Raw genomic sequence first — 15,654 nt, forward strand, 5'->3', positions numbered from 1 at the left:
TTGCTTAAATGCCACCCCCGAATTTATCATATAGATATATAGTAAATAGTATAAATCAGAAGTGACAAAATATTAAAAACCTTAAGTAGCCCAAGTCAAAATCAAAAAGATAATTTTGTTTTTAACATTTTATGTTCTTACTAATTATTATTACTACAATCCGATTTGTTAAGCAAATTTTCTTTATAATTATTCTATTAAATCCTACAAAGGCAAATGCGAAGCTCCAATACAAACAATCCCACCAAAAATGGGTACTCTAGTGGTGATGGTGAACTTGAAAACTTCAAGATCCTTTTTTTTGAAAAAAAAAGCTATGATTTATAAGGTTAATTTACTTATGAAGCAACTTTACTGATTTTGGTATTTCTTAAGATAATTTTTATTTTTATTTTAGGTCAAAGCAATAAATAATATACATAATGTTTGTTAAATTATTTAATATCCAACATTATTTCTTTACAAAAAAAGTTCAGCCTTTGATGGGGAGTAGCCGAAGCCGATTAATGCTGAGCGGACATGATTGAGTAAATAAATAAAAAATGGTATTAATTAGGCTCTGGTGTTTGGAATATTATGTATTAATATCACTTATGCTGTTATATTTAGAATTTCTCTTCTTCTAAACCATGCTTGAAGAACATCATGATAGGGGTGGAGACATCATTGATATCTCTGTATTCCAACATGGCCACCATGCCATCACAGTCCATAGATTCACCAGTGAAGAACTGGAGGTCCTTAAACCTACCGAGGATATCTTTCATTACTTTGTTCATATTTGTTTTGAAAATTTCTACTTGGTCAGGTGATTTCTCTTCCAATTTTGCGACTAATCTGAAAGACGAGAATAATAATATAGTAGACTTTTAATGTTAGCAATTTTTAGTCTAAAATAACTAAACATAGAACTCTTATAAGTATCAATGTTGTGTGTATCAAGGTTATGCTGACTTTATATTTTAGTTACATTTAATTATTGTGAAAAAGAACTTTAAACTTAAATCTATACTTAAAAGTAATTTGCAAATAAAATTTGTGTTAGCCTTATTTCATGAACAAACATTATGAAAATGAATGTTTTTTCATTAAAGTTTTTTGCTCTTGCACCATACGCTCCAAAGGATGACATTAAGAATCAACCTCTGGTATTAGGTTGTGCAATATACATAAAGTTAAAAGTTAGAGACACAAAGATCACAAAGACCTTTCACAAGAATAAATGAACTGACAACTAAGACTTAACTAATAAATTTTGATATTACTTTCTAATATGGTACAATTAATACCAAAGAAATTCTGGAGCAAAACCATAACTGCAAAGAGTGACAACTATAGCCTATTCCACAAGCCAACACCTATTTAACAAAATACTTAAACCTTGGTATATCCAATATGCATGGTTAGTGTTAAGCGAGATAAATCTAGCATGTTAGACAATCCTAAGTAATGATTTGGGAAATGGAGGTGGAAGAAGGATGGAGGTGAGCTTGTTTTGCGAATTAGGCTTTAGAGGTATTGTCAAATGGAGAGGATGAATACACCAACTACGGGTTGACTAAAAAATTATTATCAAATCTCTAAATTGTCAAACTTCACACAACTGAAGCAGCATGTTTCATAGTTTAGTTAAATTCAAATAATAATCTTAACAATTTCTAAAATTATCTTCTATCATATGTTGAATTTACTTTTCAAATATACAAAATGTTCTAAGCTGAACAGATATAGAATTTTTAATTCAAGATGTCTCTGCAATAAATCAATTAATAAAAAAAATAGAACTTTAATTTTAAAAAAAGCTTGCAGACCGAAATACTTATATCAAAAACTATAAGCATGTGTCTCTATCAACGTACCATTGATGAGATAGTGTCTTTAGAGTTGCTTAATAAACACCACATGAGGTACAAATTTTCTTTAAATTGGGTGTGGCTATTTTTCTTAGTATTTGAAACAATATCACATTTTTCAAAGACCATACAGTATTTTAAATAGAGTAAGGATAACATTTGCATGTTCTTTTCTTTATAGTCAAATTATTACCAAGCAATGTTAATATAATAAATTCAAATTTAAGAACATTCCATATTATGTATATTAAAAAAACTGTAATGATTTTGTCACAACTAAACTAAAAATGTATGACCATATGTATGACACTGACATTGTCAGAAGCCATTATTGTTTTCAAGATAAGGGGTTTTTTGGGCCTAAATCTTACTATTTTCAATAAACAACGATAACAAAATATATTTAAAAATGAATTAAATATTAACTTGCCAGTTTCGATAGCTATTGATCACTGCATTGCGAACTGCGTCTCAATGTTGAGAACAAAGCAAATACACCATACTGATTTAATTTCGTATCAATGTTAGTCATGCAACTATGAATATATAATCACGTATTTAGAAACACTTAGTCACTCACTTTTTCATGTAGTCTTTAAGGTATAATGTGAAAGATTTCTTGTCGCCGAAGGCGTAGCTCTCCACAAGCCTATGGTTGAGAACAATATCTACACCACTCTCGGTTGCAGTATCTGTGCCCTCGTCCGCATCTTCAGCTGAGGGATTGAATCCCTCGATCCTGACATCGCCCTGGGTTCTGGTCTCCAATTTACCGGTGACTTCATAGATAACTTCATCAACCAGTTTAATTTTATACGTGTCCGAGAACATCTCGTCACCTGAAATATAACCATAAATATATGAGGCCTGAACATATTGAGTAAAAGAATGATCAAGCAGATTGTCGATGTGGCATATAACATAAGAAAAATTAAGCGAAGAAACATAAAATCTCCTAAACGTCAAACTCATAACAATGATACACGATTACTTGAAAATAATAACTTGAAATTACTAAAATAAATGAAACAAATTTGTTTACCGGTAATAATATCCTTATAGATTCTCATTTTGTAGGATTACGGGCGATTAAAAATAATAAAAACCGAAACTACGGCTTCTTGCCCCAGGAACAAAACCGGAAAGGGCTATGAAAAAAAGAAAGGAGACGATGTTGCCATATCAAAAATGTCAAAGGTCGTATTAATCAATATTAAGCAATATTAATCATATTTTATTTTTTGTTTTAAATAATATAAATAAAAACAAACAATCTAATTTATTATTATTATTCTTATTTTAGAATGAATATTATATTTATAAGGAAAATTAAACTGTTATTACTTAATATAATATTATTTAATTTAAATAATAAATATTATAATTACTGATTCTTAAAAATAATTTTAAGATTTTAGTTATCAGTTTTAGATACTATTCTTATTAAAATTGTTTTATTATTTCTGAACCCATAATATAAGTAATAATTTTTTTTGAGGAGAATGAATATAATATGACAAATAGTCAGTAAGACATTATCAATTTGTCCGGAAGTAGATGGCGTGCGTTACTGCTATATGGTGCAAAGATGGAAGTGTTTCTTTATAATTCCACAGTTTGTAGATTATGTGGCGAAGAAAATGATAATGGAACTTTATTATATTCCAGCGAAGAAAATAACCAAAACTTAAGTGAAATTATAAACTCCTATTTACCTTTAAAGGTAAAGTAGTTACCCATAAAATTGTGATTGTTTTGACTTCCAACTTCTTCAATATGGCTAGCCTATAAGCTTAAAATTTATCATTTAACATCTTTATTTTTCGTAACAAGAATAAGTTATGAAATCAAAACATATAAATACTTAGGAGAATTTACTTTGATATTTATCCATTTATACTGTAGATAAAGTAAACAATTGCGTAGTTAAATAAAATTAATAAGTCTTGTCGTATTTCACATATATTTGTAATGGCTGGCGCCATAATTTGACGAATTTTACGTAAAATGTTGTGAATTTTAAAATGGCATTCCTATGTAAAAGAAAAATCAAATAAACTCAAGAGTCATAACAAGTATGTTGTCTTTATAGATTTAAAAAAATGATATACTGCAACTTTAAAAATATATATTTATTATATTATTTAAACTAGTTTAATATTTACACAGGTATCAGATGACGGTGAACTTCCCAGGACTATTTGTCCGGGCTGTACTATTCAGTTGGAAGCCTCAGTTGAATTTTTGAACTTAATTATTAATGGACAGGTGAATATATAAAAGGCTAAAATATTTTAAAGTGCAATGAAAATTATCGAGTTTAGTCACTGGTATTGCACTGTATGTATAAATGTTTATTGTAAAGAATTTGTATGTCTTTTTATGCTAATTAAGTAGGTTAGTTAAGAATTGCTATAAATAATTTATACTAATATAATTTAATACTTCCTAACTAAAATAAACTTAATCAATAATTATGTAAATACGATACTTTACAGAAAATAATAAGAGAATTATATCAACGCGAAAGGGAATATAAGAAAAATATTTTAAATACATCAAGTGCGGACACACCAGAAATAATATCTGAAAAAATAATCTATGAAAGTAAGTCACAGTTCAAAATCTAACTTTCAGATCTTTGTCTTTTGTTTGAACAATTAGTAATAAGTGTAAACAGTAAGAAAAGTAAAAACTTTTTCTTAAAAAGTATATACAAATCAATACTCAAAAATAGCCACACAATAGTGTAAATGTTAGCAAGGGCTGGTAGAAAGAATGCTAGCATTATTTCTGTAACCTTATAGGAAACATTTTAATATATTCCAGTTAACACAAGCGATGGAGTGTACCAAGTTGAACATCCTATTTCCCTACAAGTGGCCGGCCTTGAGAAACCAAAACGGAAACGAGGTAGACCTCCCAAGAAACCTAAGACTCCTGAAGAAATTGCACAAGAAGCAGCAGCCAAAGAACAGCAAGAAGTTAGTAAAACTGATGAGAAAGAGGAGGAGGAACCATCGGGTAAGAGAAGAAGAAAAGCACCGACTAGGTTTAAGGAAGCTGTCCAGGTATTTCTTTTTAAATGAATATACTTAACAACTTCACTGTCCAAAAATTAGACATAATAGTTAAACAATACAGGGAAATGGTTAAAATAATTTATCTATATAAATATCAAAATAAGAGAATTAATTTGTGAATTAATATGCTAAGTCATGAACAAATTGGAACAAAACATCCTTTATATAATTCAAATAAACCTTTTTAAATGTTTTTTTTTTTTGCTTTTATAATTTTACTTTTACTTTTGAAAGAAAGTTAATGTTTTTCAATTGAAATATTAATTCTTAGTTAAGGCTCCGAAATGTTATGTATTCTTAACTACCAGGATAGGTTAGTGTGTATAAATTAAAAAGATAATGAAATAATAATAATATTTCCTTGTTTATAGGGTAAAGAACTGGAAAGAATATTCATAGAAGTTGGGGTGATAGAAGGAGAGGAGGCTGAGAAGAAGCCTAAAGCTGACCCTATTCCTAAAGAACCAGAGGTTATTGGACATTTAGAAGATTCAGGAGAGCTTGTTGTTGTTGTTAAGGGCAAAGGAAGAGGGAGGCCCAAAGGTACGTAATAAATTTATTAAATATACGTAGTGTTAAATACATTTTTATCATCTTAAATAATATTCTCATCAATTTTAGTCATAATTCTGTAAAAGTACATTTTTAGTGTAAGTCAGTTGTCAGTTGCTTTTGTTTTCATTAGAGTTGACCAGTAGAATTATCTACCTTTACTAATACAGCTTCTGAACTTCATACATTGGGTAGATAATTGTTCCAATTCTATAGTTTCCATCCATTTCCTCTAAAATTGTATATATCAAGGACACCACAGAATATAAATGAAAAAGTAACATTAGTAGTAGCTAAATATATAAATGGTGGTGTAACTTTATTGCGACATATATTATTATTGAGATTTAAACCAAATCTTAATAATTCTGGTTTTTTTAAGTCCAACACATCTGTTTTGACGTACCTGCATGTGGCGCCCGCAGGTCGCATGCGGCAGACGCGCGAGGAGTGCGCGGTGTGCGGGCAGCAGTTCTCGTCGCGCGGGCGCTACATGTCGCACGTGGCGGCGCACGGACACGCGCTGCAGCAGCTGCGCGCCGCGCGCGAGGTGCGAGCGGACCCTGGCTTTATGTTACATTCTGATATCAATTCAATGCTAATCGTTGCAGTTTTTTGTTATTTGACGTGTTCATTTTGAACTATATAAAATTATTATTTTAATTTAATAATTATTTTAAAAGAATAATTTTATTATAGAAATAGTTTTAAATTAATGCATAATGTACGGATATCATAAGCCAATAATGGTGTTCAGAACATGTTGATTACAACTATCAATTGGTTAATCAAAACTTTTAGCCTGACATCACTGAACCGGTAAATGAAACAGAAATAACTACAGAAACCGCAGAAAACGACGAAACGGCTCCAGTTAACAAACCGGAGGGTGACGTCCAAAGTGCATTAGTTCCACAAGCTCTGCCTGATTTGACTGAAGCGAGCGAATATAAGAATGAAACTGGAGAGATCACAGATCCTCTAAAAGTTGAAGAAGAAGTAGATGTTGTCGGAGAAGATCCCAACGACACAAATAATGAAAAAAATAGTGGTAAGTCTCCTTAAGTGTCTAATATAATTAGCACACCACTATATTGTTATGTGGACAGTACATAGCATGTAAATGCAAGGGTGAAAAGTATCATGTTTTGTTTGTTTCACTACTATTAAAAATCATAAAATGTTATTCATTTATATTGTTATGTGTGTTATAGTTTAAGAAATATTTTCATCAGTTTCAGAAACTGTTAGTGAAGCATCTGAGGATGAAATCGAAGTACAAACCGAAAAAGGAAAAGTTAAACTAAAATGTAATCACTGTGATAAATTGTTCAGCAATAGGCAGAGCAAATCATTACACGTCAAGGTAAATAAAATTAAATAATGTCATTCTCTATTCACCATAAACTTCGAATAATAAGCTGTCTCTTCATTATTTACTTGTAACTATGATTTACATATGGTATGACATGGTATATTTAATATTCACTTTTTCATTTCATAGTCGGTTCCAACGGTAGGATGCATGAAAAATAAATAAACATTGAATTGAAATGAAGTCATTGATCGAGATTTAAAATAATCTAGTATTCACTATAGCGTTTCATATGTCGACGAAGTTGGTGTCGTAACTATCGCTTAAAACTATTTTGAGCAATTCAAATATGATTCGTTCGCTCAGGCGGTGCACTTCGGCGTGAAGTCGTACGCGTGCACGGAGTGCGACGCGAGCTTCGCGTACCCGCAGTCGCTCGCCGTGCACCGCGTGTCGCACCGCCGCTTCCGGCCCACCGGCGGGTACGCCTGCGACCTCTGCGGGAAGGTACACGCGCCTGCCGCTTGACACTTTGAGGGATATCGAACATGTAATCTATTCTAGAGAGGGGGAGAAAGAATACTGACCATTTTGCTGTTCTAATTGAATTATAAAACTTGTGATTTTGTGATTGTTATAAAAGGTGTTTCATTCAATGAATACGTTGATTTTGTGTTTTTTTAACGACCCACAGGTGCTTAACCACCCATCGTCCGTCGTATATCACAAGCAGGCGGAGCACGCGGCGCAGCGCTACGTGTGCGGCACCTGCGGGAAGCACTTCCGTCACAAGCAGCTGCTGCAGCGGCACCAGCTCGTGCACTCGCAGCTCCGGCCCTTCACCTGCAAGGTAGGACCCGCTCGCTCGGTCCGATCGCGTTTCGAAACAGTTTTTCATATGTCGCGACTATATATTCATTATTTATTCCAGACCTGTAACGCGACGTTTAAGACCAAAGCAAACTTACTCAATCATCAACTTTTACATTCGGGAATCAAAAAGTTTTCGTGTGATATATGTAAGCAGAAATTCGCGCATAAGACTAGTCTTACGCTACACATGAGATGGCACACCGGTGAGTAGGTTTCGATTTAAAAAAAAAACATAGGGCAGTTGGAAAATTTAAATAATTCTGATTAATAAGTAAATACGACTAAAAGATATATTTACAATCACCAGCAGGAGTTAACAGAAAATATATACGAACATGTTATGAATATACTATATTTACGTTAATAACTAAACACAACGAAATAAAAGCATGTAGCATGACAATAATTGAGTGAGGCCGTCGTGTGTGCCCTCAGGAGTGAAACCGTTTTCGTGCGCCGTGTGCGGGAAGAGCTTCAGCCAGAAGGGCAACCTGTCGGAGCACGAGCGCATCCACACGGGCGAGAAGCCCTACCAGTGCACCCTCTGCCCGCGCCGCTTCACCACCTCCTCGCAGCACCGCCTGCACGCGCGCCGCCACGCGCGCCGCCCCGCGCACGACCGGTACCGCCCACTCGCCCACTCGCCCACTCGCCCACTCGCCCACTCACGCGCTAGTCTAATCTTGCTCATTTTATCGTATGCTATCTTTCCGATTGCAGGACTACAATTGTGCGACGTGACGAGGCCGGTGTCCGGCGCAGGCGTCTTCTTGCAAGAAGCAAGGTTTGTATAACACAGTTAATAATTAAATTAATAAAGAAGTAAATAAAAAAAAAGTAAGCAGACAAAATTTTGCCTTGTGGCATTTTGTTTTAGAATTTATTATGGGAAAATAGATGAATGAGTAAACATATTTAATTTTTTGATTCTCGGATGTAGGAATTGGTGATTTTAGACTATACTTGTTAGTATACACCACTCCTTACTCCGTTTGGGCTTGCACACAGTCACAAGTAACGATTACCTACTATATATGTAATAAAATATTGTAATATCTGGTAAATGTGGAATTTTCACACATTTCAGCAGAATCCGAAGCAAATTAGTCTACTCGTGAACGACAAGATCCAGCCCGAACCGCAGATGCAACTACAGGCTCAACACCAGGAGCTGCAGAAGCTGGAGGTTCACGAGGAGACAGAGACAGAGGAGAGAGTCATATATGTTGCGTATGATGCTGACGACTCCAACGCGCCTGCCTTTCACATACTGGATCCGGAGCAGGTGCTATTCTTTAGATAAATCCTTTTTTTTTTTACTTTTACAACTGTAAATTTAAGCATAAATAAGCAGACTAAAGAAAAAAAATATGTTAGATATATATGGAGAAATCAGAGTCGCACTTTCCGTATTATGGTAATTCGGGTTAAAATAACCGTCATACACTATTTAAAAAATTAGAGAAAAAAAATATATTTACATTTCGTTCAACCTAATGTAAGTCTTTAAATAATGAGAATTTAGCTGACACTTTTGGAACATTTTGTTACATCGAAATTACCTCATAGTGGGCAAGAAGAGGAAAGTGGAAGCCTTTTTTTGGATTATGATTTATGAGTGTACAAACACTGGTCATATTTTTTCGTAATTTTGGACAATCTAAATGAATTTTGGTTAAAATCTTCTTGAAAGTATGTAAACAATATAGCTGTTTATAATGGTATGAGGATTTAAGTATTTAAGTCGAATACAGATATATTAATCAAAAAATGTTTGTACTGCATTATAAATCAGAGATTTTAGCAAATGTTTCTGCCATTAAATATTTTGATATCTATTTCAGGCCGTCAACATAGAAGAGCACAAGGTGCTAACAACGTGTGAACTGTACTCCGGTTCTTCGCTCCTGGTACCGCGACAGCTCGAACAGCTGAAGGCGGAAATGGAACCAGAGCAGCTGGAGCTAGAGCACGAAGAGATGGAACTAGACCACGAGGAGCTGCAGATGGAACTGGAGCAAGAGGAAATGGAAGAACAGATAGAGATGGCCAGGGAGCACCTCATGCTTGAAGAAGAAAATATACCTGTAAGTATATATATAATACTTCTATACTTCCTTGGCCTGTTTCCTATTTGTTGTCGACGAAATGAAAGGCAATTGAGTACATATGTATTGCAGTATTATAATTTGACAGTATTTAATTAATGCGACGATATTACAATGCGAAGCTTGGATGGAGACTGACTACAGAACACAATGATTTATTAACTTAGTATGTAGCATATCGAATATCGATCTGTTTCTAGGTGCCAAATATGGACAGTTGTATTTGCTTATATTAATAACATAATATGTAGGCACAATACCTTCAATGACGAATTAAATAATATTTTAATAATGTTTTATATTTGAGATTGAAAAGTTGCTAAGTGTATTCTGATAACACGCGGATTACTCAGGTGACGGACGAGGAAGGAAACCCTTTGCACTTCACAATGCAAGACGGCACTAAGCTTGCCATTACATCGATCGACGGGAAATCTTTGCAGGTATGTTTCGGTTACCTTCAGATAGTCTTCTTAAGTACATGATACGATTTTATTGACAACACCTTTTGACTAAAATCGCGGGTAAAACTAATGTGAAACTGGACTATTACTACTCTATTTACAAACAAATGTAACTATTTGCTCATAGTTATATTGCCTACAGGTTATTACACAAGATGGACAAACTATACCAGTCGAGATTAATGGCATAAATGAGGAAGAGGTAAGAATACTAATTAGATTACATTATAATGTTGATATAAATCATTGTATTGTTCGCTATACTTAGTAGTCTCACATATAAAAGTATTTTATTTCCTAATTACGAAGACTTACTTATACAATTGTCTAAGTTGTGATACTTACATTACATAAGTAAGTCGTGTATACTCAAAAGTAAATTAATAATATCTTGACGACGAAGTATGTATTTTATCAGAAATACTTCGTCGTCAAGATATATTAATTCGTAAATTACTCGTTTCGAGCTATTGTAGTCAGTCAATAATTTTCTTGTATGATAATGAAAAATATATTAAACTAGATACAATTGCACAGTCAACAAAGATCCATGATTTTTCATTTTGTCTCAAATTATTTATATTCAGATCAAAAAGATTGGTTGTAGAAGAAAAACAAGTAATTCCTATTGGACGTTAAGGTAGTACACCTTTGTGAGTAACAAGACTATGACCATTTGAAGCGCTTTTTCTTTCCGCAGGAGGCGATGAGTCCGGACACCGTGGTGCATCACCTCAACATACAGAAAGTCGAAGCTAACTCCAACTCCTCGCCCGTCACGCACTACTACACTATTGTTTAGATAAATATTTGTGTCAAAATACAAAAATATTATTTGCTTTAACCGTTGACGTTACCTTAATATTAAATAGCAATATTCTACTGTAGAAGGATGGAGGATGATTTTTTACAAATGGGCTAAGTTAAACTATTTAAGATTAACCATAATTAGGTATAATAAAGATTTTTTGAAACTGTCAATAGATCTAATGTAAGTACTTAGTTACATTTAATGACATTACTAGTGAGAATTAAATATTTTTTCTTATATCACTATTATTAATTTAGCCAGATTAACAAGCGGTCACTGGAGACTGTTTCTTTGTTAAAGAAATTTACAATTATTGATAGCTGATTAAATCAATTTCCTATCAAATGACCTGGCGTTCAAACTAATTTGCTTTTCGGGAGGTCACTCTTAGCGATTAAGTTATGTTATGTTTTCGTAAACATTACTCGAAAAAAAAATGGAAATGATTGAAAATTTATATATAACATAGCTTGACTACCGTCTCCTCTTTCACAAAATACTAGTTTCTCCTCTAATCGTCGAACAAATAAAAAGACTAAAATTCAGTTAATTAAATTCCATAGTTTGATATTAATTTTCATGTTTCTGCAGCTCAATTAATATTAAATGTTTAATTAGCTATAGTAAAATTTAGAATATTGTGTCTTCTGTTTGATGAGTGGTCTCTTTAATACCGGACCAGGCTGGACCCCAGGTTCAATTGCTCCAAGTATGCCAATCATTAGATTTAACCTAGTATAGTGGGGGTAAAACTGGTCGCGGAATTATTTTGTCGATAACTCCTAATAATTTAAAGAATAATTATTTTTCTATTTTAATTATAAGAGTAAAGTATTATATTGATTTATTATTAAGTGTTGTTACTGTTAAACGCTGTATATAGTTTGTAGGACACCGCGCTCGTAACAGTATTATACTTTTAATGAACATTTTTGGGATATTGCAATGTATGAATGAGAAAATTAATGGTCGGAGTGTTGTAAAAAAAAATAACTTCTAAATTAAATTGATTATACATTCCTCGTTAGTGTCATGTTACAAATTGCATTTAAAATAATTTTGAATATAACGTTGACAATATCAATACAACGAAAAATATTGTATGTGTCTTGAATGAATATTATTAATAATATAATTTAAATAGTTCTGCTGTCACAGATTTATTTTAATCCCAATTAATAACGGGTCATACAATTCAATCTCAAATATTTATAAATGTTACAAGGTGTAATGTGAATGTGATTACCGATAATGGGAATACTCAGATTTTAGTTGCATATTTAAATTATGGTTGTATATAAATGAGAATTATAATGTAATTTATAAAATTTGTTTCATTACTTTCCTTCGCCATATAAAATAAATACAATTGAAGTAAGACATCTATGTTCAGAAACTGAAGGCCGAACCCACAAAATGCCTATAATCATTGAGAGTGATTTTCATGTGTCGACTTTAACTACCTTATTTAGGAACTCGAATAAAAATTCATGGTTAATTGTAAAACTAGTGGACTGAGTGACATTTAAGACTTACTGTCCGGGTACGATTTATAATAGCAGATAGTACTAGTGCCACTTGGCATAGTCCATTTAAGCGAATATACGTCGTGGACCTTGCTCGATTGCTCGTAGCGATGAATATGCCGCACGGAAACCACAACTCCATGCCCTCTAATAACCTTAAAGAGTCACATGTCAGTTTAGCACAACATACGGCGTTAATGTCTATGGGCAATGATGACCAGTTACCTTTGCCTGTCGTCTCGCTCTAATTTATTAGGAGACAGAGGGGTAGGGATTACGAAAAAAAAAGTAAAAAAATATTATTCCGCAAATATAAATGTCAGGCTTCGTCTTCAGAAGTTAAAATTTAATATGAGGAAAAATTAAACAGTTACTTAGTATGAGATACAACAATTTTGAGGAACATATATGAGAATTTGAGCTGTTTGGAAGGATACTGTGTTTGAAGCAGATTGTGATTGGGGATGACAAATGGAAAATTAAAGGATTCAAAATCGGCCGTGATTTGGCATCCAGTGTTTAAAACTGAAGGAATTTAAAGGGAAGGGTACCACACTTAATGGACAGTCCTTTACCATTAGTAGTAGACATTGGAAAAAATATTACAAGATCACACGCGGTTCAGGTTTCTTTACACAAATACATGCTTGTTTTCAGCTAGTGTACCCATACTAAAGTCTAGATTTAAATAGTTGTTTTAGCGTGTTGGCCGAGCGATGCCGGGTTGGGTTATGTATAAATAAAACAACTAGTTAATATGAAATTCAATATTATTTCGTTATGCTTTTTAATAATACAATATATTTGCATACCATACACTATCGGTAGTATATAATTGATGACCAATCATTGAACAATGAAAAATGATATTCATCAATTTTTCGTTTAACATCGTTTTAATAAATAGCTGTATACAAAAAAGAAAACAATTATTTACAGAATAAGGCAGTACAATTACCACGTAAAATGTGCCTTGTCTTATTTTAGCTATACAAGCAGTAAAAAATCGGATTTTAATTAACATAAATGAAGGTCATTTAAACGAATATTCATTATCTTAATCATAACTCCAGTCAATTGAAATAATCACTAACAAGTTACATATTACGAGTAAGCAAAGATTAGTTTGTGAATTTGTTATTTTCTTAAGAGATATAACAAGGCATTGCTTATTATTTGATAACTCTCACACATCCGTGAATATTTTGACGTTCGAGGATTCGTATTCATCGCTTTTCCATGAAACTCGGTTGTATAAAAATCTTCTGATACGAGCTAGTATTTTAAACGACGGCTATCTGGTTATTCCCCTAACCTTTGGCGCCAAGGAATGTTTATAACAACATTTTAAAATCTTAGTCACTAATCGAGAATTACCAAACAACGTTCCAGATACTTCGCGTATAAAACTGCTTTTTAAAATTGAGTATTATAACAAAATGGCAGTGAATAAAATATACAAACGTCAAAATTGAGCCCGTCGCGCTCGTGAGAGTTATCAAATTGATTTATCTAAGAGCATTACAACTGACTCTGATCCTAGCTGGTACATCATTTGAGAGAAATCACTGGAACGTATCGACCATCTCACTAATACATATGGCAACATCGCGTACAATGATCCCTTTGTATCGAACTAAACAAACGTGTGAGCGCTTTGTCACACTCGTGTACAAATTTGGACCCCAAAAGATCGTTAAAAAAAAACTAAAAATAAACCAAGAAAATCGATGTTAAAATAAATCACTTAAAATAATAGTCATATTATGATTCTTATTAATTAGTACTTTAAGACTCGTTATATGTATGGTTATCTTTTATATTCATTTGTACACCAGTGTGAAAAGTTTATGGTACGACTGGCCACTGCTGAGTGGATTTTATAGTCATTTCGAAAGTCACGTCTCAATTATAAACTTATTTTGCTTACATTAAAAATTGGTATACGTTTTATACTTCTCAGCCTATATCACATATTAAGTCTGTAAAAAAATTGATATATTTTTGTAACTTTCGAAATTACTAATTTAATGATTTCTTTTTAAAGAGTGAAAACGAAACCTAAATCAAACGTAACTCACGTAAAATAAAAACAAAACGCTTTTCGGACCATTCGATACACATAACCGCCATCATCAGACTCATAACCTAACTAGAACGTGTGTCGCACGTTTTAACATACATTTTATTAAAGCCAATGCATTTTACCTAAGCAATGAATACGCTAAAACACGTTAAAATCGTAAACAACGCCTTAAAGCCAATATATTTTAAGATTTCTATAACATTCCAGTTAGGCTACGAGTTTCTTCCAATCTTCGAGTTTTCGACCCTCCTATCCATTCTAACTGTACAATATGACACAGACCTCATTCGCTATCGCATAATGTTGAAGAACGTCGCAAATGACTTACTAAAACAGTTACGTTACCGGTTATCGAACATAACTCCGGCCGACAACACACCACACGCTGCATTCACGGGCCGTCTTAGTGGCATAGATTAAAATTAGTTTGTTTAATCTGTGATCATTAAGACATAGTAAATGCAGTCAACAACCTCTATAGTACATTAAATTAACGTTTCTCACCTCGCGAAATGCACTAACCGAGAATACAACACTGGCTTTAATCGCTACCGAAGCGTTTTAAACTGAAGAGTAATAAGGCTCGACTCGACGCCGCCTGCGACTAGAAATCGTGGACTCTTTAATTAGTTACGTCGACCGACTCGGTCGTCACCTGTCGTCGGACCAATCACGTAGCAGGTTTGGAAATGCAATAAGTGTCGGCGTGACGGCCTGCGACGCGATTGGGCCGCGACGACACCGGCGTGACTTGGGCGAAGACAAGGGTCGACTTCGCGTCGTGCGCGCCCTTCTCTATATGACGAGAGCCATGTCCTTCTTGCTGGGAAGTTGCACCTTCTTGCCCTGCCACAGCGAGTTGTGTATCGTGAATGCGTCGATCGTGACAGTGAGATGTTTCGTATGAACTTGAGAGAAACATTTACTTCCCGAATTGTATCTGAAAGAAAAATGATTTTAATGATTATAAAAATGTAAACTAA

The 15,654-nt window shown here is 33.5% G+C and overlaps 3 protein-coding genes across 17 annotated transcripts in view; 1 reads left to right on the forward strand and 2 right to left on the reverse strand.

Moving 5' to 3' along the window:
* Nucleotides 1–423: 423 nt before the first annotated feature.
* LOC125076950 (translationally-controlled tumor protein homolog) lies at nt 424–13,203 on the reverse strand. The gene is made up of 4 exons (XM_047688699.1): nt 13,192–13,203; nt 2,896–3,001; nt 2,434–2,692; nt 424–837 (listed from the first exon to the last, which is right to left on the reverse strand). The coding sequence occupies exons 2-4, from the start codon at nt 2,921–2,923 to the stop codon at nt 606–608; spliced, it is 519 nt and encodes a 172-aa protein (XP_047544655.1). The 5' UTR covers nt 2,924–3,001; nt 13,192–13,203; the 3' UTR covers nt 424–605.
* Nucleotides 2,889–12,365, forward strand: LOC125076948 (zinc finger and SCAN domain-containing protein 2-like). 3 transcript variants are annotated; one of them, XM_047688695.1, is made up of 19 exons: nt 2,889–3,050; nt 3,411–3,576; nt 4,023–4,121; nt 4,352–4,460; nt 4,683–4,924; nt 5,308–5,479; nt 5,914–6,038; nt 6,290–6,539; nt 6,724–6,854; nt 7,170–7,310; nt 7,498–7,653; nt 7,735–7,879; nt 8,112–8,298; nt 8,397–8,460; nt 8,764–8,961; nt 9,521–9,763; nt 10,138–10,227; nt 10,391–10,450; nt 10,949–12,365. In XM_047688695.1, exons 1-19 carry the CDS (start codon nt 3,004–3,006, stop codon nt 11,048–11,050), a joined length of 2,727 nt encoding a protein of 908 aa, XP_047544651.1. In that variant the 5' UTR covers nt 2,889–3,003; the 3' UTR covers nt 11,051–12,365. The 3 variants fall into 3 exon arrangements, with proteins under 3 accessions (XP_047544651.1, XP_047544652.1, XP_047544653.1); XM_047688696.1 differs by having other exon boundaries at nt 8,767–8,961; XM_047688697.1 differs by lacking the exon at nt 2,889–3,050 and having other exon boundaries at nt 3,407–3,576.
* Nucleotides 13,204–13,365: 162 nt separating the features above from the next.
* LOC125077271 (patronin) overlaps nt 13,366–15,654 on the reverse strand; it is a 51,004-nt gene continuing 48,715 nt past the window's right edge. For 7 of the 13 annotated variants that reach the window (XM_047689168.1, XM_047689172.1, XM_047689169.1 and 4 more), the window contains one exon: nt 13,367–15,611. In XM_047689168.1, the coding sequence (XP_047545124.1) occupies nt 15,467–15,611 (145 nt within the window). In that variant the 3' untranslated portion in view covers nt 13,367–15,466. Of the gene's footprint in view, nt 15,612–15,654 lie in introns of all 13 variants that reach the window. The other 6 variants (XM_047689167.1, XM_047689166.1, XM_047689171.1 and 3 more) reach the window with 1 other exon arrangement.

This window comes from Vanessa atalanta, chromosome 3, assembly GCF_905147765.1.
Source record: "Vanessa atalanta chromosome 3, ilVanAtal1.2, whole genome shotgun sequence".
Lineage (NCBI taxonomy): Eukaryota > Metazoa > Arthropoda > Insecta > Lepidoptera > Nymphalidae > Vanessa > Vanessa atalanta.